Source organism: Rhipicephalus microplus, chromosome X (assembly GCF_043290135.1).
Source record: "Rhipicephalus microplus isolate Deutch F79 chromosome X, USDA_Rmic, whole genome shotgun sequence".
In the NCBI taxonomy this organism is placed as follows: Eukaryota; Metazoa; Arthropoda; class Arachnida; order Ixodida; family Ixodidae; genus Rhipicephalus; species Rhipicephalus microplus.
Window position 1 is genome coordinate 131802110 of NC_134710.1, and position 25165 is coordinate 131827274.

At 40.2% G+C, this 25165-nt stretch overlaps 1 protein-coding gene across 3 annotated transcripts; it reads right to left on the reverse strand.

Moving 5' to 3' along the window:
• Positions 1 to 55: 55 nt before the first annotated feature.
• On the reverse strand, positions 56 to 25165 carry Hcs (holocarboxylase synthetase-like protein). 3 transcript variants are annotated; one of them, XM_037427765.2, is made up of 10 exons: positions 24964 to 25165; positions 24676 to 24888; positions 23719 to 24075; positions 20822 to 21004; positions 20444 to 20715; positions 17197 to 17252; positions 14467 to 14627; positions 13376 to 13490; positions 5576 to 5795; positions 56 to 3577 (listed from the first exon to the last, which is right to left on the reverse strand). In XM_037427765.2, the coding sequence occupies exons 1-10, from the start codon at positions 25015 to 25017 to the stop codon at positions 3415 to 3417; spliced, it is 1794 nt and encodes a 597-aa protein (XP_037283662.1). In that variant the 5' UTR covers positions 25018 to 25165; the 3' UTR covers positions 56 to 3414. The 3 variants fall into 3 exon arrangements, with proteins under 3 accessions (XP_037283662.1, XP_075733846.1, XP_075733845.1); XM_075877731.1 differs by having other exon boundaries at positions 24960 to 25160; XM_075877730.1 differs by having other exon boundaries at positions 24676 to 25165.

Consider the following 25165-nt stretch of genomic DNA (forward strand, 5'->3'; position numbering starts at 1 on the left):
TATTTTTTAGACTTCATCAGTTTATGGGTATAGCATCACACATTGAAATCACACATTGTTTAAAAATACTGTTTATTTAAAACAAATATCACAATGGCTAACAAATATTCACAAGGTAAAAACCACGAAAATGCCACAAGGCAGGCCCCAAAAGGTTAAAACCACTTTTAAAACTGCAGCCCAGAAATCAGGATTGACTAACATAGGCTGAGCCACAATGTAGAGTATTCAATATGTGCTTTGAAATAAAACGTTTGCCTGAATATAGAAGAAAAATGCTGCAGGAAGCTCTTCAAAAAATAAAAATATCCCAGGAACAGTACAACTAATAACAAAGTTCCACAACACATTAACACCTCTGTCAGAGGCCACAAAGATCAAACAAGTGAAGACATGAAAAAAAAATTCAGACATTTGGTCCAGAAAGCAGCCGTGAAATAAAACTACCACACACAAAAAGAAAAGGAGGTCAACAATGGCATACTTCTGATGAACAAATAAATGCACTACAGACCACTACGTATGTCAACTCATGCTAACAACTATCTGTGAAAGGCGTCATGACTATAAATATTGAACATGGCTTCTAGAACAAGTTCTTTGTGCGTACAAATTACGGAATGCAATCTCTTCAATCGTTATCTCTGCCGTATCTCACAAAAAATTTTAAAAAGTGCATAAATCTGTACATAATGCATCTTTGGTGACAAGAAAATAAAGACCCGACTCAAACATCAGCATAATGAACCTCAATGCAACGAAATTGTAGTACATCAAACCCTAACAATCGCACATTCTATTTCTGAATTCAGCAGAGTAAATCTGCATTAGCCTTTTGATTGAACATGGACTGCACATCTTGCGTTCATACTGGCAGTTTCCACAAGAAATCAGAGGAAACAGGTGGTTTTCTTGGTTATTCACTCATAAATTAGGAGTCAAATGCATCAATGAAACATGCCTGCCTAAGCCAACATGGTCTTAGCAGGCAATGCTTGATGCTTGGTATATTAGCTATACAAAAACAAAACTGGGCCTGTAATAGGCTGCTCTGTTTCTATTAAGATTGGGCTTTCTCTTTTGTATGCATGAGCTGAATGGAACCTGCATAGTTGCTAAAGTATTGTTATCAGAAAAAACATTGTGACAAGTGTCTGTGCACTACTGAAAGCACAGGTTAAAGCACAGGAGGCCACTAAAATAAGGTTGCATTCCCACTCATACAGAGACAAGTACACTTGTAGGTGAACAAAAGTAGTCATCAAAAATGCACCAGGCATTGTTAGCAGAAAAACAAAACAAAATTTATGAACACACCCTAAGGATATTCAGTGGTTGCAAAACTAGGACAAGGTATTTTTGTGCAAATCGGAATGCGAAAGTACGTTATGTGTGCAATGGGTGTGAAGTCAAGTTTCATAATTGTTCGAAGACCCACGATCACACATACAAGATCTTGCATTTGTGATGGTGCTCCTCCTGTTGAAGAGCAACTTCACAGCCACAATCAAGCCGGCATATAACCTCTCATTGTATTCAATGTCTCCTGTAACAACTGGATGGAAAGAAGATGCTGTCGAATGCTCTCTCTCTGTAAACATCAGAATTACAATGATTGGAAACCACATTGTGCTTCAGCCACAGGGGCCTTATTTTCATGTTTTTACTGTATTCCCGTGGGTGAACTCCTCTAAATTAATTATCCACTGAAGGAACATCATACAAATAGAGTTGTGAAGACTGAGTGGTTAGAATCAGTTTCCTGCAAATATTATTGGAGGGAACCCTGGCACAACCTTGAAGAAGTATGGAACACCCCTGGAAGCATTTTTGACTGCCCTTTTCGTATCTCAAAGGAATATTCAATCATTTGCTGCCGCTCGCTTACTTCATTGTACAGAAGAATAAGCTCTACTGAAAAAGCATGTAAAGATAAATGATGATTTAATATATGTGAAGCATGAGAACACAAGTGCGGCCGAGTATTATGGTCTTTGTACGTGCTGTAGTATGGCCAGCCCTGCAGCAACCAGCAGCAGAACGGCTGTAGTTCTTTAGAACTGCAGCTACACAAAGAGCATGCCAGACCATGAAATTACCAAGAATTCAACAGTTAGAGAGGTGAGCAGAAGAAAGGGTAAATGAAAGGTAAATTGGATTCATGTACATGTTGTTACCCTGCACTACAAGAAGGTATACAGGGATGAAAAAACTTCTAAAATGCAGGAGTCACCCGATGATTTATACAGGTGTTGTATGCAATAAATAAATGAAAATAAAAACCCTTTTTATTGTGGTTGTTACCTTCATACCACTGTTCACTGCAAAATTATGAAATTCTGTACTGCATTTTTTCAGAGAGGATTATTGGCACATTTGCATGTGTTTCCTCCTCGGAAAGTCCCAAGCATTTATAGGTGATTATAAGTGCACATCATAGCAACAAGCCATGCTGGATTTTCAAAATAGTTTTAGCCATGATTAATATGTGTACTCTGGCTTCACAAGCTATCTGACCAGCACTGCCAGTTCTTGCCGAATATCTGCTATCACTGACACGGTGTTTTTCTAGCAATGATTCTGCTTTTTATGACAATATAATGTCACTTATCCCCAATTTTGTTAATTTTTCCCCCCCCAAAACAATTCGAATTTTAGGCAATGCTAGTGCATGCTCATATACAGTGCAGGCATAGTGCAAGTGACAGCCGGTTGGTCGATGCCACTACCATAGCTATTTCAAGTGTGCCATTCAGAGCACTAGCAGAAATTTTCCTAGGCAGCGTATCAAATCCAGAGTGAAAGATCATGGACATAAGGATTGGCAACTAGAACTTTACACTTTTGCACAAATAGCCCTTGTTGTACAGACCACACAAGTCAGTTCCGAGAGAAAATTTTTAGCAATGAAGTTCATTTTATCAGAACAGAGGTCATGCAATCTGCTGAGTTCACTTGATGACATGCTGCTTTTGGGATCATGCTCAATGCCTTGACTGCTCACATAAACATGGTGTACCTTAGCGTTCTCACTGAGTGGTTGTGTACAAATGGTTCCGATTGTAAATATTCAGCTGAATCTTTACGCTGTGCTATACTAAAAATTTTGGCAGCCACAGGCTTACACTGTAGTGACACTGTGTTTCACTCCTCCAAACCAAGCTTCAGCAGCTATAGCTCCTGCATTTATATACAACCTAATCATTCGAGCCCTTAGGTTCCGTCATTATTGCTTATATTTCTCTTATGTGCAGTATTCATTCACCACATAATTAGTCACCAGTACATAGTACAGTTGTGCAAACATTATTGCATTAAAAAGCATCAGTTCACAATTTGCAAGATTCTGAACTGCAGGTGGTACTTCGTTACATTAAGGTTCATATGTTAGAAATTTTAGAACCCAGATAAAAGCTATGCTTTTGTAACAATAAGGTTGTTCATAAGGTCAAAGCTGTTTCCATCCGGTTGCAATTTGTACAGCTTGCCTGAGCACTCCGCCAACAAGTAGCCGTATTCATCCAATCCTTTGATCAGCGCTTTGCATCCGAAATCTTGCAGAGTGACTTCCTGGCCACTGGAATGCAAAGATAAAACAATGCTACCAATGAAATGCATAAAATAATTCATCCACAAGTAAATTTACAGATACTAGTACCACAAGAATGTTTTTCTTTATATGTATACATGCATATATTATATAGTTTAACTGGATTCATAGTTGCATTTACATAAACAGCCTTGATTAAATAACTAATGCAAGAACACTGTGTCAAGTGTAGCATTGCTAAGAGCTGTTAAAATAAACTTCTTTCAGTGCCATAAGTCTTTTTAGCTTCTTTTCAGGACAGCAAATAGTCATTGTACATACTAAAATAAATATACAAATACCAAGAACAAATAATGAATTACATGGCTTCTGTGAATTTAAATTAATTCTAGAGTTTGAAAAGCTGGCTCACAAAGAAAAGCAAAAAAGGAAGCATATCGTTATGCAGCTGAAATGTTGCCAGATTGAATAATTTTGAACTGGAATATCCTGCTGATAACAGGATTCAAGCTCTACTAATCATGGTGAAAAACTGCCAATTTTAATATAATGATTTCTAGGGCCACAACCATGATATGATTATGAAAGGCTGCATAGTGGAGGGCTCTGCAAATTTCTACTACCTGGTGTTCATTAATGTGCACCTAAATCTAAGTACATGGGCCTCAAGCATTTCTGCCTCCATTGAAAATGTAGCCACAGCAGCTGGGATTCATTCGCGCAACTTTCATGTCAGCAGTTGAGTGCCATAACCATTAGAATGTTGTGGTGGGTGCTAACTTTCACATGAGCAAGCACTCTCTCAAGTTGTCAACGATTACAAAAGAATTTCAACAGCATAGTTTCACAACTCTATATGATGGTGCCATTATAGAAGACCTAGTCAAGATGTCACTAGCCAATCGTAAGCCAGTTCTGCTAATAAAGTAGAAGTGTGTGAGCAACTGATCAATTAATGAAGCTTGATTTTACCTACATCACACAACAGGTGCAAAAGTAGCAACTTAGTACAGCTAGCCAATAACACTTGACACTGTACGAGAGTTACTCCAGTAATTCCAGCATGGCTCCGAGATGCACAATGCACTTGTCCATTTTGCTATGTATAAAACCAACTTACAGTTGTAAGTAGACACTAGACAGCCAGGGACAGACAGTAATCTGGTATATTGAGATATGCTTACTTAAAGGGAAACAGAAGGGGTTTTAGAATTCAATCAAACTTCGTGTTTAGGAAGGACTGACATTACTGTTGACGATGTCATAATTTTTTTCGCGGTTGTAGCATCAGGGGCTTTAGAGCACATAAATGAAAAAAAACTTGCCTAGCTCCTACCCCGCGAGCGCGCTAAAAGTCTGGGCACAAGAACATACATCACCTTCGTTTCCCCTGGCCCGGAGCTATTCTTCACTCTCACGCAAGGTTCGGCTGCTCACTAGGCGTGTTTAGTCTTTGCTTTGGTTTAGCTGAGTGTCGCCTACACTCAGCCAGGTGCAGATGTAGCATCTTGAGACAGTTTAGGAATAGTAGTGCATGGGAATGCATAGATTTTGTGTTCTTAATGATCGCGTTCAGGCAAGACGTGATCAGCTTGGCTGCAAAATGATGGCGAAACCAAGTAGACGCACCTCCACCCTCCGCTCAATTGACTTCGTAAGCAGAGCAAGAAATGTGTTCCGTGTTCCGAGCCCTACATGAGCAAGCGTTATTTATTATCTTCAACCATTGCCTCCGTCACTAACCCATGACGTGCCATTGCTGGAACTAATAGAGGAGGCTACGCTTCAGCAGTGCTGCTGTTGCAGATGACGTGGCATACCGAGAATGATAGTTTACACAAGACTTGAACAAATACATAAATTTTCTGAGTCTTATGTACATACCAACTCAACACAGTGCCACCATAGGCATGACTTTTTCATATCAATCAAAGGTATGTTTTAAAACACAACTTAATATGACTGATAAACATTTTTTTATGTGAACTGGCATCCCTGAAAGTATTTTTTAAACATGACACTTACCCATGCAGCCAGTACTTGTAGTACTCTTGTAATACCATCTTGCTCCCACCACTTTGGAATGTAGCCACCAAAAACTCAATTTCATTTAATACCTTAGCAATGACTTCTTCAGGTGTCAGAGGACAAACATTCTGCTGCACATTAAATTTACAAGACACTACTTTTGCAATGTCATTGATGCATAAAGTTGGTTGGCTGTTTGAAACATTCATGCCACAACCTGAGAAGTTGAGAGAAAAAAAGAGGAGAAGCAGAGTTAAGAAAGTGCACTGAAAGCAGACATAAAGATAAAAAATTCTAATCACTGGATGAATTATCACTCATCATATTGAACATCAGCATGAACTGACACATGGTCTGATAAACCTTTATTTCAAATCAGTTCTGATATATGTAATCCCTATGGCACTTACAATTTCAGATACTACTGCATTACTTTCTAAAAACATTACACATTAAAAAATGATGTTTAAACAAGAAGTTTTCATACATGTTTCTCAGGCCTTTGTTCATGCACTATCAGCATCCCATGGCAACTCTGTATGATGGTATCCCTAGGTCCTTTAAGTGAGAAGCGCCTTTATTGGCTAAGTGAAATTTTTGGAATAATGCACATGCCTTAAGTACAGTTTCAAGTTCAAGAAACCTGCCACAGCAAAAAGTTATAAAATGCCAAACATGGCTTTTCGAGAAGCTTTGTCAGTCCCTAAACTGTCGAGTGGTTTGCAGGTTTAATACACATTGAAATTTTGTTACTAGTGCCCAACACTACAGTCCACAGATGACCAGCACAACACCACAAAGCACTGAAAGAGCTAGTCCGATTACTTGCAAGTACTGCCATCACACCACTGATGTTAGTGGGACGATATATAAAAAATCATGTTAGCTTTCCGAAAGTTGACAAAAAACAGTCAATAGTTGACGCTTGCCCTGAACTAGCTTTTCTTTGAAATCAAATTACTGGCTACAAAGCCCTAGCTTAAAAACTATGACTTGAAAATTGAAAGACAGTGCAAGTCACCTGAAAAGTGTAGAGTGGCTTTGAGTGATAAAGGCAAAGCAAGTCAGAAGCAATGCAAGAAAATAGTTGAATGTCTTTTCTATTTTTTTTTTGGTCCCCAAAAATTTCAATACATAAGAACATTGTTTTTCCTATTATAATACATTTAAACCTCGATACAAGTTTGTAAAATCAAAACTTTTTGTTACATTAAAACTTCATTCAAATGGAAGTAAAGCTTTTCAGTGGATTTTAAATCGATCAATTAATTGATTGATTTGTGAGGTTTAACGTCTCAAAACCACCATATGATTATGAGAGACGCCGTAGTGGAGGGCTCCGGAAATTTTGACCACCTGGGGTTCTTTAACGTGCACCCAAATCTGAGCACATGGGCCTACAACATTTCCGCCTCCATTTTAAATCGATCAAGGTATTGCTTTTTGAATTATATTAGTTAAACCTTGATATAACAAATTTAGTTAGATTGCCAACTTTCTACATTATAGTGAAACTTCATTAAATGAAAATTCAACTTTTTATGCATTGTATAGTCTCCAAAACATTTTTTTTATGTGGTGCAGCAAGAATGTTCAAATAATATGAAAGTATAAATAAGTAATTTCAACAATATTAGAAATAGGTTTTGTTGAGCATGAGTTCCAAGGGCCACAATCTGATACCGTGCCACTGAGATCCTCCTTAAAGTGCCTGTCCGCTGCATGTAAAACCGAAAGAAATGAGAGTTCAGCACACTGTAGCAACAATACGAGGCGAAGCTATTGCACCTGTTCTGCTGCTGTGGCTGGTTATCAAAACTTCAGTGGTTGCCCCAATGGTGCTATGCTGACACTATGATGTTCATTGAACTGAACCGCATGCTCTATTCTCACAACATCAAAAATCAATGCTTGATGAAAAATGAGGAAAAAATGGTACAGAGTGCACACTATGTTGTAAGTGTCCATTGTATACAGTTAAACCCTTTAACAACAGACACTGATATAAGAGAAAAATAGGTATAAGAGACACCAGTGTGCCTACAGTAAAACATGGATTGCCAAGCAAATACGTACGTGGTACCCTGCTAATGAGAGACATCTCTTATAAAAGACAAGAACTACTGCCTGGAGCATGCCTCTTATAAAGGGGTTGAATCGTAGTGGTATGAGTTATCAACTAGCCCCCACAGCCCCCTTGTTGTGTTTTCTGCTACTACCTTTTAAGGCTAGTTATGTCCATCACTTGACACTGGGCGATAACAAAAACACCGAATCGGACATTGACAGAGCACACAAAATGCAAAATATGAAAATACAAAGGAACAACAGCACAGTAAAGAAAGGCACACGTGATACAATACACAAAGGTACACAAGGGGAGCATGCAACATGTAAGCTGCATGCTCCCCCTCTTGACAGCTCGGAAGACAAGGAGAGCATTGAGGTGCGCTCTTCCCCTGCAGCCGGTGACAGAAAATGAACTGCCCTGCTCGAGTGCCCGCTCTGTCATGCAGTGTGCAGTTGTTCAAAAGAACTATGTGCAAGTCAACCATAGGATCACTGGCACCAGCAGATGTTTCAATTCACTGCATTGGCTTTCCTCTACTGTAGTAGGGAAACTTTGTTATGAGGAAATTAGGAGCATCACCAGAAATTTTTTCAGGGGTTAAACCATACTTTATGTAAGTTCATGCACACATTCGTATGTGTGGTGTGCATGTACACCCCCAACCCACACACATGCATGCACATGTGTATACACAGGTCCACACACAAGCATAATTGAAATTTTCATTAAAATTTACATAATTGAAAATTTCCCTACCACCGTCTAGGCCAGTGACTGATATTACAGATAAATATGCTTCGTAAAATTGAGAAGAAAGTACATAAAATTATAAAAACTGAAACACTTCGTTATATTGAAGTTCATCATAATAAGGTTTAACTGCATATTCAAGTGTAGTGTATCGATCAAAAGATGATAATGCATAATGACATGGGGACAGGTAACACTGGGAACAGCTTTGTGGGAATTGTATAAGGGTGTCAGAAATGTGTTGTGGCACTTTCAAGGCATGCCTGGTATAGCTGACCATGAAAAAAAAACTGAATTAATGCATCATCAAATATATGCTGAAGAGGATTATTGGGGTCATATTTGAATGTTTAACCCTTTCAGGCTCACAAATGTGCTGTCAGCCACAAAAGTTTGCAGGATCTGCAGTGCGTGGCGCAAGACTGCATTGCTGCGCTACCTCCCATGCCGCGGTGTGGTAGTAAAGACTGCCAAGTTGGCAATAAGACTGCCAAGTCACTCTTGAAGAAAGCACTAGAGAGCAATGGTGATCCTTATTTAGCCATGCTTGACCACCGCAACACACCTCGGCAACCGATGGGAGCCAGCCAAGCTCAGCTACTCATGGCTAGAAGAAGTAAAACCACTCTCCCAACAACAAAAGCTTTACTCAAGCTGAAGTCTGCCGACTAAACAACAGATAGCAGCAAAGATCACAAGCACCGAGCGGTACTACAACAAACACACTAAGGACCTATGCCCCTACAGAGAGGAGGCAGTGTCTGTACAACCTTTAAAAAAAAAATGCAAGTGGTGCAAAGGTACAGACACAAAACAGCTGGATGTGAGATCATATGAAGTGGAAGTCGAGAGAAATCAGCTAAGGCGGAACAGACTGCACCTTAGACATGTCCTCAACTCCAGCGATGGCGAAACATCGCAGCAAACACACTGTAGATCCGAATGCAATATGGGAGCTCCCAATCCTTCGGAAAAGGACACAACCATACAGCATGATGAAAGCAAGACTCTCTCTCAGCAAATGAACAAAGAGCCAGTCACCACAAGCGGAAGGCTGAGCTGAAACAGACACATGCCTAGCCGCTTCAAAGACTGTATTCTGCATTAAACTCAGCGGCCAAAAGGGAGGATGTTAGAAGAATGAGATCATCCTCAACAACCACAACGCAATGACATCACTAGGCAGCTATCATCACCCGCCGTCTGTAGGCAGTCAATAAATATGGCGTTTTAGCAATGTGTTTCGTGCCTCATCTCCTGTTTGTTCCCCCATACGAACGATGTTTAAACAGATGTGACTGTCTACCTCCAGCGCGCCGAATAAACTTAACAAACAGCCCGCGTCCGCATCAAAAACCAACAGGCGACCGACAACCGCCGCTACAATTTCGACAAAGTTTCATGGAATACTAACCGTGGTGACCACGTTCGGATGCCGATTTACCTACATGGACTGAGTAAAAAACTTCTGCGACGGTATTTCAGACCGTACAGGGTAGTTCGGCATCTCGGTACACTCGACTACAAGGTTGTCCTCGACGGCATCACGAACTCTCAATGGCGACGTGCGCGACCTGAAATCATTCATGTCGTGCACCTCAAGCCGTTTCATGCACGTGAAGAAAACTAAGAACTGTATTATTTGCAGTTGTTTCTCTATTATTGTGCTTTATTATTACTGTACTTTCTCCCTATGTTGCATGCATTTTTTTCCTGTGTTCTGTTTCAAGCATCAGGATGATGCTTTTTCAGAGGGGGGCAATGCCACGCACTTTCGTTAAATTTGGTTTTCGCCCACAAGGCCTGTCAGGAACGCTCAGTGCAAACGGCGCCTCATTGTTCAAGAAGGTTTGCAATTATTGTAGATCGTTCTGTTAAGATTGCATGCAAGACACGAACACTCGAGATTATTCCAGAGCTTGCGCGACGACCAGTGATAAGGCTAGAATATTCAATGGCACATGTATAAATGCCAATGCGCTTCAACGCTTTTCAGTTGATCGATGACCAACACTCTGTTCGCCGCTATTAGTGCCACAGTGTTACTGCAATCTGACTTTTCGTTTACCGGCCACAAGTTCGGCCCAATAAACAGTTTTCATCTGAACATCCAGCATTCTATTTTCGTCTATGTCACGACCCCGTGACAATATCATTGAAGCTTTTCAAATGAGTGAATTCAGCCCCTCCGGCCACAACAGCGTTGATTGACGAAGAATGGCGATGCAAGCTTTGTAGCGTGGCAAAAAGGTTGATTCGCGGCGGCAGTGAAGGCCGTAGCATATTCATAACCGCAAGGGTACACTTTCTCGGTAACGGTAACAGTAGCCATGATCTCGGCATTGATTCAGTCAGAAACAGCTCCGTCATCATCTGCACTGATGAAGTCGCTCACTGTGAGAGATGGTGCCCGAAAACGCTGATAAGTTGCAGAATTCACTGAGGCACTGCACGCCGTTGTCAGCCGTCATGACGCACCCAAAGTCGTCACCTGGCCCGCAAGGAAAGTTTACGACGGTACTTTACTTGACATTGCTCCAAGTGCCAGTTATGATTTTTATTGCTACGTGCGGGTCAACATTCTGCTCAACTCCCGAATGAGAATTTATTTGTAACGAGGCGAGAAGTACTCAAGTCCAGATATTTAAAAGTGCGAAAGACAATGCAGAGTTCCCACTACAGTGTTCTAGAAGTACAGTAGACTTCCTTCAAGACAAATTCGAAGGAACCATGATCATTTGTTTGCCTTATCAGAAGTTTGTTTTATCAGAAGTGCCCCCAAAACCAAATTCCAACGTGCCACGTATGCTTAAATATGTTGCTTAAAAACACTAAATGAAGCATACCGCGATCTAGTGGAACCATCTTCCATCTGAAATTACATCAATCACAAACAATAAATGCTTTTGAGAAGCACTAACAATTGTTATTTAAATATATAAGCCAGTTTTACTTTCCTGTTATTATTACTCACTGTATTTGTTTTACTGGCGTATATATGTATGTAATTTTTTCCCAGTCCCCTCTGTAATGCCTTTGGCCTTTAGGGGTAAAATAAATAAATAAATGAATAATGGGGAGGAAAGAAACAAGAAAAAGCATTTATTTGGCTCAGCTTGATAAAAACTATGCTTTCAAGTAGAGTATGTAGACTAATCTAACGAGTACTCGATTTTGCGAGTTCATAATAAATATGCTCATGAATAAATTGCTACCACATTTTAACGATAAAACTATAGCACAACCCTATTTTGATGATTAAAAAAAGATAAAAAGGGAGTCCTTCAAAAAATAGACAATTTTTCCTTCTGGCTCGTCACCTTCTGAGACACTGTTTTAATAAGGCTTTGCTATCACTTTTGAATATGCCTTCATTGCATACCGCTACTTTGACCAAGCCAATATACGCCAAGTTGCTTATGAAAGTCTGCAAGCTTTTTTTTGAGGTTCGAATATTTTCTTATTTTCCGTCCACAGTAACTTTTCTGAATGACATGCAGCTGAAGATATCTGCTTACGCCACTCACGATCACAAACCTTGGGCACACAAAAAAGACCCGATGCAGCTGTATTTAGTGTGCAAAATGACCTTCCTCTGCTGTGCACTTTCATAATTAAAATGTCACTTTACAATTTGCTGCATTTGACTGGGAACAGATAGGACGTGCACAGGCCCTACGCAAAACAATGCAAACTGACCACAGCATGTGGGAACTGAAGAACACGAGGAGAACACAAAAGGAACACCTAATATGCCAGCCCCCTTTCTCCACTTACAGGCTAGGTGTGAGGGAGATACCAGCTTTATGCGCTGACCTTTCTTTTTCTCTCATCTCGCTTTTTCCTTCCACGTTGCAATTTGCATTCGACTTGCTTTCAGTATTTGCGCAAGAATGTTTTTCTTTCCCCTCCACATTTTGTTTTGTCTTGTTCAACCTGAATGCCCTCATCAAGACTATAAAATTCAATGCGCAGAATCCTCGTCGTCGGTCACTGCGAGAGTTTTTAACAGAAGAGGCCTGTTACGCGGTTCGTCTTAAGCAGATTTTTTTTTACATTGAGTCTATGAGAAACCAAACAAACACTCCCGTGTTGTTCGTCTTAAGCGGGAATTCATATTAACATAATTCGTCCTCAGGGGAGTTTACTCTATCTAGAACGCTGAAGTTTCCACCGTCGGCATTTGGTGAACCGATGTCACTTGTGGCTTTGTAGTTGGCAGCCGCTGCTTTGATGCGAAAAGCTGTAAAAAGCGTAGCGTCCAAGCAATGCGTTTTAAAAGCGAAAACACTAACAATATGTCACGAGGTTGCACGTCTCGAAGGCCATGCTTTTCAGGCTCGCATGCCATTGTGTGCTAACAAACAAGGAAATGCGAACAATGCGACGAGATCGCCTAGTCACTCCACATTATTATTTTGGTGTCCTTGACAATCGGTCTCTTTGAAAAACACTACGCCCACGCATAAAGACCTGCAGATCGCGCATCAAACATACCAGTGCATTCACAAGCACCACGCAACGAATCAAATCAGCGTGATAGAATAATACTGCTTTTTTGTCACCTGCGCGCGAAAAGGGATCGGAACTTGTTAGAACGCGGCTAAAAATTGATCAATATTTGCTAGAAAAAATGCACTTTCTGAGCTTCGGCGCGGTGCAGCCTTCGATATAGCAAATGTCCTGCTGTGCGGGAGTTCGATATACAGGTGCACCGGTCCCATACTTTTGCTTGTAAAATTCAAGGGGATTTCTCAACTGTTCGATATAGCAAATAATTCGACAAATCTAAGTTTGATATATCCGGGATCGACTGTAAACTACTCTGCCCTATGTGTATTCATCTCTCGTTCTGGATTATGGCCATGTAATATAGACTATAAAATATGTAAGACTCTAGCACACAGTCAGAGTAGGTAGTGCAAGCAAAAACTCTTCATAGCCAACGCTTGACTTGTGAAGTGAACTGAAGTTACCTATAAAGCAAGTAATGGCATCCCTGCTAACAGTTGATGAGACCAAGACACCTCCTACTTTCACATGGGATCCATAATAAATGTCGTTGGGCCACTTCACTCTGATATTTACCATCTGAAAAGAAAGCATGCAAGCATTTATATTACAGCATCTATAAATGCAAAGCTGATCAACAAGAGGAAAACAGGAGATATACGGAATGATAATGTTTAAAGAGAGAGAGGAAGTAAAAAGGAGGTCATCTAGACTTTTTTTTTCATTTTGACCTTGATAAAACTACAGAGGCTTATGCAATTTTTCCTGCCGATTTCAAATATGAAATTACTTTTCCCGTAAAATATACTATTGTTCTTGAGATAACCTAAGTTCACCACCCCTATTGTTTAAGGCCTTGATAGAAAAAGAAGTGCTCAAAGAAATGTGTTATTTAAGATGTGGCAACATAGATTAATGAATAGAGATTGAAAGTATGCAAAGGTTTCTATTTTTCGACTTTCTTAGTCACGTTACAGCAAAATGAGCTTTTGATCCTGCAAAGCAATTGGAATTGGCTTACAATTTTGACGAGTTAATTAAAAAGGTTTGTGCTCTAAATTCGGCTGCATTACTTAAATTATATACACATACAGGTTTCCATTGCAAGGAAAATCATTGCTGTATCTGCCCTAGCTACCGAGATATTGAAGCCTCAAGACTGAGCAGTCATAAATTTACATTTTGTGAAACATGGAAAAAAAAAAATGAATAACACACAGTTTCTTCAAGAAACAACAATAAGGAAGTGCATGTTTTACAATGTGGATGTCAATAGACACCAGAAATATAATCTAACTACCGCTTAGCATCGCAGTGGCCCTGATTTAGTGCCAGCTTTTACACTCTTTGGCTGCTGCATGCTTGAGATTAGACTCAGCTGCTCGGTACCTGTCCTTCTCATTCATCCATGTGATGTGACTTTTTAATAATAGTTGACAACCCTGTACGCCACTAATTTAGGCAGAACAATTTGTTGCACACAGAAGAACTTGCAAATCAAACACATAACAAGTCTAATCAGTCAGCAGGACAAAATTTCCCACAGCCACAGCACCTCATAGCCCGGTGTGGTACGGACTGCTTTGGCCATAGCCAGGGCAGCAAGGTGTTGGACAAAAGGGCTTCTCTGTCCCAGTGGTGAATGAAGTGGTAATTGCAGGCACACAGTGAACATGGCACACCCAGCAGGGCCAAGCCAGGCATTGCCTCCTCGACCTGCAAATGCATTACCACAGCCAAAGCTTACTCGGGCCACTTTTACAGCATATTTTCAGCAAATACAAGAGAAATTGTGGACAATCAGACACCATGAAGACAGCTCTTCACACAAATTAATGAAAAGGTCTACAAGGTTTTTTTTCCTTTGCAAGAGCACACAACAAGCACTTGTAATGTCGATTTATTCTTTGTGTTATGTATCATTATGCCGTTAATTTGTTCAAAATGTGCACTTGTCCACCCCACCCACCTAATTTTTCATTCCTGTCCATACTGAACACTTTGTTGTTGCTATGTTCATAAAATTCCATGTGCATAAATGGATACTAGTTTTATTAACTGTCAACAGTTAATTTTTTCATCAACAAGTAGTTTTTTTCCGTCAACAAGTACCTATAGACCCCCAGTAGCGATTCGTGACCTATAACGCAACTGAGGGACGAATAACTATCAGTTTTATCGATTTATATCACTGGTATCTAGCATGATTCAAAAGACCAGCAATCCCACCAATTTTAGTACTTTGAGCGCTACCAAAGGTGCTACATAGCGGTCACCTCCAGACCGCCCCACAGCTGACCACTTATCCAGAGAAAAAAGTGATGTCGTGCCATGCTGCTCTGCAAACATTTCGTCTGCAAGGCGCACACAATCAGTCATGCCTTGTCACCTGCATTGCCATCATTGCCATACAAAATGTTGGCTAGAGTTGAATACGAAAATCGGGAGGTTGGCATTGTCGCGATTCGCAACTTTGCAAATAATTTTTGCTTCGATGGACCCTTTGCAGAACAGCGATTCCAAAATGGATGCCATTTAAAGCAGCAATGAGGAGGTGCCCGAGGATGCATGCTTCGGCCACACTCACTCGTGTGTCTCAATTAGCTATATTGGTGTGTTTTGGCACGCACAGCATTCAGGTATACACAAAGGGGTCAACGGCGTAGGGGAAGTGCACCAGCGAAGAAAGAGAACACGTTGCTTGCTGTCCGATTCTTGTTTGCACCTCCAGATGGCCCCACCTATCTGGCCTATTAGGTTGGTGGCAGCAGTAACCTGGTATTATGTGGACGCAAAGAAGTCAATGAATGAACTGAAATTCACTATTAATGATGTCTGTGTGTTACTTGTTAGCGATGTTATTTGTCTATACGCTACTCCACTTCGATAGCTTGTGGTCATGTTGGCTTGTAAAATATGTGTAACGAAAATACAACTTCACTGCGCTTTTTCCACGCTTTGAACAAGACAACTGCAACTCACAATGGTTCCTCGACGCCCTAACTGACAAGTACACGTTGAATCATGCTCTTTTCTTTCGCCGACCTTTTATGGGCGGTTTGCATTTTAGTAAGTTCATGAAATCATTCAAAGCGGTGCGACGAAGATCAGACATGACGAGTGAGTGCGTTTCCAGGCTACGGCACCAGGATAAGAACACACTGATCGTAGACGTCATTCCTACTAGTGCATCATCACTCGGGATGGTATGCGTGGAATGTATGACATCGAACACGTAGCACTAGTGTCAATGTCGCAGGGGCATTCCATTTTCCAATGAGCTCTCACACGCTGTTTGCGGTCGAAATAAAAGGACTTCCACCAGACAAACATGATTCAATTTTGGCCAAGAGGACCTATGCACACTGAGCAATCGAATGAAGGGCACATCTCAAATTAGAAATTTGATGTCAATGCTCCTTTAATGTAATCACATTAATATAGAAGGTTGAAGGAAACTTGTAAAGGACACTAAAAACCTTTTTTTTTTGCTTCATCAATTACAGCAAAGTTTGAAAACTGTTGACCACACGAAGCCCTCAGAGTGTCTCAGGTAAATGGGTATTTGCAAGCATATTTCCAAACTCTACTAAAGCACCTACACATCATAAAAGAGGCACTTGTTAAGACAAATGCTGGTAACACAGATTGTTTTAAAATTAAAAAAAAAGTGGAACAGCGTTGTATTCTTTCACCATACTTGTTTAAGTTATACATAGAATATGTACTAAGAAACTTCAATCTCAAAACATGTGAATCTTTTCATGTTGCAACAAACTGTGCTACCCTTACACTGCCCTTTACGATGTAATGCCATAGCCATTAAACCAAACCATGACGTGTACCACTAACAAAAGGTTATGACCTACCATATGAATTGTATACACCTGGAATACATCTGTGCCAAGCTTTTGCTGTATATTTTTCAGCGAGACTTCTGACACAAATACAATAAGCAAGTGTTCATCAAAGGAAGAAAATAAATTCTCTAACCACCTTCAAACAAGTACATCCGAAGAGCGATCTTTCCAACATAAAGTGGCATGACCTACATAGTTATGCCTGATAGACTACAGTCAGTTTTGGGACGTTAAGCCCCACATATCAATTATTCATCAAATCAAGACTAAAGTCAGTTTTCTGGATGGAGAGGAGAAAAAAGGGGAGGAAGAAATTTTTTTGCTTTTTTTTCTATTTAAGTGCATGCTGGATTTGTCCCCTTTGCATTCTTGGCAAAATATGCCTCGATTGGTAAAACAACTTGCCATGCTGAAAGAGTACTTACCTACTCCATTTAGCTGACGAGTGGCAATAGCAATGGATCCATGAATAGATTGTAAACTGCATTAAAAAAAAGTTAGAATATACGCACCAGTCTACAGCAAATAATGAACACATTAGATTACTAAACGAATGCAGCGATTACGCACAACTTCCCTAAAAATTTAGGAGTCTTAAGCTAGAATGAGCTGAATTGTAATGTCACTAGAATTCTTTTTTTTTATATTAAAAAAATTTTTACGGCTAAAATTTTTTTGCATCTTATTCTTACAGAGCAATAGAATAGATAATCTTGTTAATTGCTGTTGGTATTAAATTCTTTGTACGATCTTTTTTTTTTTTTTTTCAGTTCATTTGGGTCACTTTACCACATTGTTGATTACCTGAAGATGTTCACGTGAATGAATGCCCAACGAAAATGAATTAAACTTGAAATTTCCTTGCCCTGTGAATCATAACCCACAATCACTTTTTACTTTTGAAATTTCTCATCCGCTTTCTAAAAGACCACCACCATGCTAAGTGCAAAGATTCTGCAAAACGAAACATTGGGTGCTGGTGGCAATAATACAGCAGTACGAATAGCAGGGCAAAGATGGGAGGTGTGTTGAAGGGATGAAACAGTCAACATAGCTTCTTGTCTTCATCCATTCACATCAGTTTTCAGTGCTGTACGCAGCTGGTGCCATTGTAATATTTGCCTGATACAGCAGTTATAAAGGTCACTAAAAAAATTTAAGCTCCAGGCTTGGCCTAGCAGACCTCTCTGGGCCTCTGGTTCAGCTTAGATAAAGACTGCAGACCACAACACCATACTTAAGAATTTGTTCAAAAATTTAGAATTGCTGGCACCTGGTTTGGCTTTGCCTTCCCAGTGAACATAAGAGAGATATGGCAATTCTCTTCATCAAGGTCAGTTACCAACGAACCTAGTCAGCCAAATTATGTACCAGCTCACTGGATGTGGGTAAGTGTGTGTAATGTGGCATAAGAGATAGAAAGAATAGCTGAGTTTTATTAATTTTTTGATAGCATGCATTTCTGAGCATAAATCTTATAGTATAATGCCCATCCCCAATTAAAACTTGTAAGATATGTTGGTGCATATGCCATTTTTCAAATGATTAAAAAAGAAACAAAATGATGGATGAATAAGGACATCTAACAAGGACAATCCTTTTTAAGATGCGCATGACTAAGCTGAAGTTACAGTTTAGACATCTCAAGGTCTCTTTACTTTGATACAATGTATCTCCTGCAAGGCAGTAAAAACGACCAACAACCAGCCTGCTTTTCCGAGTGAACGCGGTTGGTCTTCACTAATAATGGATTATCAGCCAGAGGTTGGCAACTTCCTTTTTTATCCTCCCATTTTTCCCCATCACTCATCTTCTTTCCCCATTCACTAGCTGCCTTTGAGCATCATGAGGTATCCCTAAACTGGCACAGTAACTAACTATGGTAAAAAATGTGAACTAAATATTATACAATTCTTCCTTAGTCACAGTAATTAACCAGACGTACACAACTGCACCACAAACAACGAAAGAAGACCTGATAGCGACAAATGTTAGAGCATCAGCCAGAGAAAGAGATCCAACAAAGAATCCCAGCGAAAGCTCCTTTGTGGAGAATCATTGAGTTGTGAAGCATTTCGTGTCACTAATGAATTTAGAGAAAAAAATCTTTTCAGCGACCCATCTTGTCCACTTATCACAACAGAATATCCACACCACAGCATAGCAGCCTGAAAGAGTGAATGGCCAAGATTATCTGTTTTTCTACATTTACATCACTATGACCCCCCCCCCCCCCCCCCCAAAAATAAGATATCTAAAAAATTCAGAAACATCGAACTCAACAAATGGGCTTAAAAGACCATTAAAGGGACTGCCTACCGCCCTGAAAAATTTTTATGATTGTGGCGCAAATGAAAAGATCACTCATCACATCGACGGCAACTAGCATGCTTTCATGCCAGAAAAAAGGAACTATCATTTTAACTTGATCTTGAAAGTCGATAAAAAGTGACCACAAGCGTCACCCAACAGCGAATGCAGTCAATCTTGACAGTCTATTGGTAGCACAAGAAATCCTTGCAGGTAGACCTATTTTGCTTAAAAACAAACGTTTAACTTGAATTAGTATTTTGGGCACTTGAGGCAGCTTTAGGTTGCCCCAGAGACCAATTTTTGCTTTTTTTTCTCACGCGTTCACGTAGGCGCCCGTTGGCACTGCTGGTGGTCAGCCGGCAGCGCTAACGAACCTGCCTGGGAACGGCGAAGAAACGCGACCACGGCGTCTGCCGCCACTCATGAGAACAACAAAAAAGTGTGTGCATGCCTAAAACGACCATTGAGGTATTTGTTTTATTAATAACCAAACTTCATAAAGCCTGCGAAAACCACACGCGGTTTCAGTTTTTCACCTTTCACTGGCACCGACCAGTGTTGTGAGCATTCATCCCACCGATGAAAGGAGACACAACGCGGACAGCTGTTTTAAAAATTTCTACGCACTTTCCAGAAAAACTGCTGCAAGATAGACACTTCACATGGTACGCTTTTTAGTGCGACACAAAACAGGGGAGCACTGAAGGACCGTACACAGTCTTTTTAAACATCATGAGTAGCTGCAGTTTTTAGTCCAAACTTTGTTAAGGAAGCCCCTCTCCTTAATGCAGCAGTGAGACTAAGATTAAAAAAAAATGTTGAAATAACCATTAAAAAAATTGTGAGTAGCCATAGAATGTTTCACAGTAGAACTGAAAACATCAAATTGCAGACCTACAGAACAAGCTATGTTTTCATCAGTGACTGCTCAGTTCACTGCCATGATAATGACAGTACACTTTGGGTTTTAATTTCAGTTTTACTAGCAAAGCAGTTTCCTGTGTGCCCTTGGTACAGACATTATGAAGTAGATGTTCATGACTAGATGACACGAATTAGGTGGGATGATGTGTTTATGCAGAAGTGCTTTATAGGGCCCTTGTACACTTCGATGTAATATACGCTGGTAGTGAACTATTCTGTCATTCAAGAAAGAAGAATAAAAGGTGCATCTTTTTTTTTTTTCATTGACAGATCTACTATTTAAAAGAGTATTTAATAGACAGGCAAAGATAGACATTCAAGTGTGATAAACTCCACAGAGGCTACTAAGCAAAAAGAAATGTGCACTGAACGAACAAAAAGAAAGAACAAGAAAAGCACTGCAGCACATTTTTAGAAAAAGAAATGTAATCTTACGCTTTTATAGCTGCCATGGTGGTGGTTACATTCTCAACAAAAAGGGCTAGCCTGCCCAAGCTGTGTGTCTTCAATGCAGTAAAGTAGATTGCACTGTTGAAAGAAGGGCTGCTGAAGAATGCATCACTAGACGGAATAATCACAGGCAGGCAGTCTATTGTAGGCGTCATGGACATAGCATTGTCTGCTGTGAGATAGTGAAATGTGATTCCACTATCCACAAGTGAACCAGATGCAGTTTGTGGTCTAGACAAAAAATCCAAAAGCACCGTCTGCATAGAAGGATAAAATAAGTAAGGAAAGAAGGTGGTAGACACTGAATTGTTACAAGATAAATACACCACTGAGGCAAACTCACAACCAGCATCATGGATTCACCTTGTCTGCAGCAAACACATTTCCCGAAGACAACTTGTGGGAGACGCTGATACTGCAGTTCAAGTGAAAGTGTGTGGAAAGAATGTTTCTCAACAATGATATCCTGTTCTCATTTGCTTTCTTGAGTTTTGCAAACACATCCTCGGACGTACTGAAGAACACAGGGTCAAACTCCAAATGAATCTAGAAAATAAGAAAGTAGAATATTCAACTCTGATGGAAAAAATAAAGCAAAAACAAGAACTACTTGGCTCATTAGGATGGTACACTAAGACCACTTGAGGTGCTGAGCACTTATATCTTACAGAACAGCAATGTTGCATTGTGCTATCACTGAAATACAGCTGCTGCCACCCAGAATATGATGCAATAATAACCAAACTAAGAGCATGAAAAAAAGAAAGAAATAAAGATTGGATGGTGCCCCACTTTATGCATTTATTTTATTGCTCCTATTTTGAGCAGAGCAGTACCAATAGGGCAAAGCAAGCACTTATGCAACCTCAAGCTTAACAGCAGAAGGCCACAACCTCACAATTCACCCCATTACAGGAAGTTAATAATATCTGAAGGTTTACATCCCCAAACAGCAAGACGAGTATGAGAGATGCCGTAGTAGAGGGCTTTGGCAATTTAGACCATCTGGTGTTTTTTAATGTGCACTGACATAGCACAGAACACAATCCTCATTACAGGAAGTTGGTAATATCACAAGCATGAATTATTCTTGATGCTTGTAACAGAAAGCAAATATGACATAGCCTTCATTTCATAATTTCTACGAGAGTAAGCATGAGCTCTCAATTTCAAACAAGATTGACTCATTAAAGAACACTATGCACAATTATCAAGTAAAGATAGCATCATAAAAGCAAAAGCACCGACTAATAAAATATTGGTGCTTATGCATTTTGTATATATCTAGAATATTCTTGTGATCGTAAGCATCTATGTATGCGAATGCGTGTGTGAATATGGGAGTGCCAAGTTGTGCCGAATTTTCATTATTACCAGCCAGCCACACAGCAATGATTTGATATTTGATATGATATGTGGGGTTTAACGTCCCAAAACCACCATATGATTATGAGAGACGCCGTACTGGAGGGCTCCGGAAATTTCGACCACCTGGGGTTCTTTAACGTGCACCCAAATCTGAGCACACGGGCCTACAACATTTCCGCCTCCATCGGAAATGCAGCCGCCGCAGCCGGGATTCGATCCCGCATCCTGCGGGTCAGCAGCCGAATACCTTAGCCACTAGACCACCGCGGCGGGGCCCAGCCACACAGCAAGTTCTAATAAACTGCTACTATATTTGGCTACTAAGTTGTTTAAGTCGTTTATAAATGAACACAATTAATATATTCAAGTAGTGTTGACGGGGCTATAAAAATGGTAAATTGTGAAATTGTCTCTTTAACTGCATTTACACCTAAGCAGACCAGGTGATTAGCAGTTCTGCTAATTATAGGTAGGTGTGCAACTTGAAATTAGCAAGCACATACTTTTGCTTGCACATGCTAATTAAAAGCTACAGCAGAAATTCCAACATATTTTCACTGACACTTCCGATGTACCCACCAGTACCTTTTCCAAAAGGTGTTACCCAGATCACCTGTTTCTCAAATGTTCGGGTTATGTCTTTTTCTGTGTGTGAGCAAGTTGTAAAGACTGTTTTTTTTTTCTTCTTTTTCAGTTTCAGTATTACAAACGCCTACGTTTTAGAGCTTTTCGTGATGCCTCTACTTGCAGCTCAGATGCAAAATCTTAAACAGACTACAGTACATCTATGCTTAATGAAAAGACATTTTATGCATAACAAAACTTCAAGGAGTATTACCTTATCTTCTTAGCCCCTTCTTCCTTTCTGTCACACTGAAAGTCCCGCAGCATACACTTGAAAAAAACACGTTGCACATCCCCAGAGCAGAGACTAGATAAAAACTAGGACTAGCTTTTGGATAGACCTCCTTTTAGTATACAGCAGCCTTTTGCTTCTAAATACATCAGCACCTAAATACCCACTCGTGTGCTTCACAACCCACATTAAATGTCAGTTTTAGTCTTCTAAATGGTCAATGGCCATAGTTTATTTGCTTCCTACTCAACTTTCCACTCTTTCAATCTCTCAAAATCACCTTCTCCTAAAAAATTTACCCTTAGCCTCATTAAATGTAATTGGCAGTAATATGAATGCATACCAAATTACTGTCCATATTATCTGCACGGACAGGAATGTGTGTTTTCTGTTGAATATCACAGGAAGATAATTTATATTTACCACTAGTGACTTCCTACTGAAACTTTTCAGAAAGATAATCCTATGCACAACTCTGCACTGATAAGTGTCTGATTTTTAAGAAAAGAGATGTGGCATTGACTACATGTACCAGGAAGTTAGTGGATGGGAAGGTAGTGCAAGCAGCTGCCGAAAGGAGGCAAAACAGGCTTATGCTAATGTTTGTGCAAACAGGTTTATCCTAACTTCTGCAGCAGCTAGCTTACCCATTGTGGAATGCAAGTTAGCTTTTAGTTTTGTTTATAGGGCAATTAACTGTAATAAGTATAATGTTAAACTATTCGAGCCATAGAATGCTGTCTTTCAGCAGAAATTAAACAGCAGCTGTAGTAGTCAGTGCAGAATTTTTCTTTTCTGTGACTTTCAAAAAGGAAAAAAAAACAGCGACAATACACACCCTTGCACCACTTTTTCTGCGCACTCATATGCAGAAATGTGATTGAAAATCAAACAGACAAAAAAGACACTTCTAATATTTCCGAAGCAATGTATATTTTTTGTACAGCATAAAATAAATGTATTAGAGCAATAGCATGTTTCTACACAGGTAAAAGATTATTAAAAATATTGAATAAAAATAAACAAATGCTTTTACCTGTGATAGAAGTGCTAATCCATTGCTGCCGCACCCTCTAAGCTCAAAGAGGATGCCAGCACCATCCTTATCGCACGCCAAAGTTTTAACTCTTGTACCTGGGTCAAACTGGTAGACAACGTCACCTTTTAAGACTGCAACGTCTTCTGCTTTGTCATATGTTACTTCAACAATATCTTGACGCCTTGATATGTGTTCCATCGGTCGAACTCCAGGCAAGTCTAATTTTGCAGCCATGACAAGAAGATTCCCTCCCCGTAGAAAATATTCTCTAAAGATGCGGCTGGTTGTGCTGCTTAGTTCACTGCAAGCAACAATAAGGAGCTTGGTGTTGGTCAACCAAGGAGTACTTTTGACCTGCAATGATCACACATACACAAAAAGTTACTGTGATGAAACAATTATAAAAAGTTGGTTTACAGTGTATGTAGGAAGATTTCATGCGCTGTTGATTTCTGAGATTTGGTGCAAGAACAACCACATTGTCAGTTTGTGTGCAGCCAGGTTGCTAAGTAGAAAGCAGACTTAGTTTACTTAGCGTCAATATGCTCCTAGCTATGTTATAATTTGAAATTATAAACCAGACATTCAATTCTAATTTCTAAATGCTCACTAAAAGAACTCATGGACACCAGACACAGAGAACAGGCGAGGAGTAGGAGTTTTTTTTTTTTTTTCGCTTCAAGTTTGTGAGTAAAGATTATAGACCAACAGTCAGACCTTCTAAGACATATTTCCTGGCACATTTCTACACCTACGGTGCGATTAATCCTTGAACTAAGCACCACTACTCAAAATATACAGCAGTTTCCTCGTTGATATAGGTGAGCCTGCATGTTTGCTGTTAATGTGAAACCAAAGAAGTCATAGTGCCGAGACATCACTCAACAAATGTCACGTGCCAAGACATAAAAGCAACTATTTTGAACGTTATGACGGACATGATAGCGTACAGACCTGGCTCTCCGACAGGGGGTAAACGGCGTAGTTATCCGGGCTGAGACACATGCTCAAAGTTTCCTTCACAGCTTGAAAACGAGGCTGGTCTGATCCCACATCCTCATCAGTGAAAATAAGCACATTTGGGGGCTTCTGCGGAGCCATTCCGGGTGATCCTAGGATGCCCCTAACATAACTGGCAGCGGGCGAAGGCACTCCACGCAAAGGTAGCTGCAGGCAAAACCCAGCATATAGAAAAACCGCATCTCTCTCACCCAAGCTAGGCTGCGACCAATACGAACACACCAGGAAGTACGAAGACGGCCGAAAGGACACCCGCCGAAATACATGTAGGATCATTTAAATGGCGAACCGCATACACGCACACCTGTGCAGACGACGAAACGAAACTCGGAAACGCGATTCAACCAGACCCTAGTAGAGATAAGTGGATTCAACACAACTACGCGCCATGCACGCCGCAGCACTGGCGCCACTAAAACACGCC

Excerpts from the sequence above, each read along its gene's own strand:
- Hcs (XM_075877730.1), bottom strand. The coding sequence starts at position 25,017 with ATGATCCTACATGTATTTCGGCGGGTGTCCTTTCGGCCGTCTTCGTAC. Across the intron at positions 21,005-23,718 it reads GATTAGCACTTCTATCACAG|ATTCATTTGGAGTTTGACCC; the intron begins GTAAAAGCATTT and ends CTTATTTTCTAG. Across the intron at positions 5,796-13,375 it reads TGCCATTACTTGCTTTATAG|GTTGTGGCATGAATGTTTCA; the intron begins GTAACTTCAGTT and ends TCAACTTCTCAG.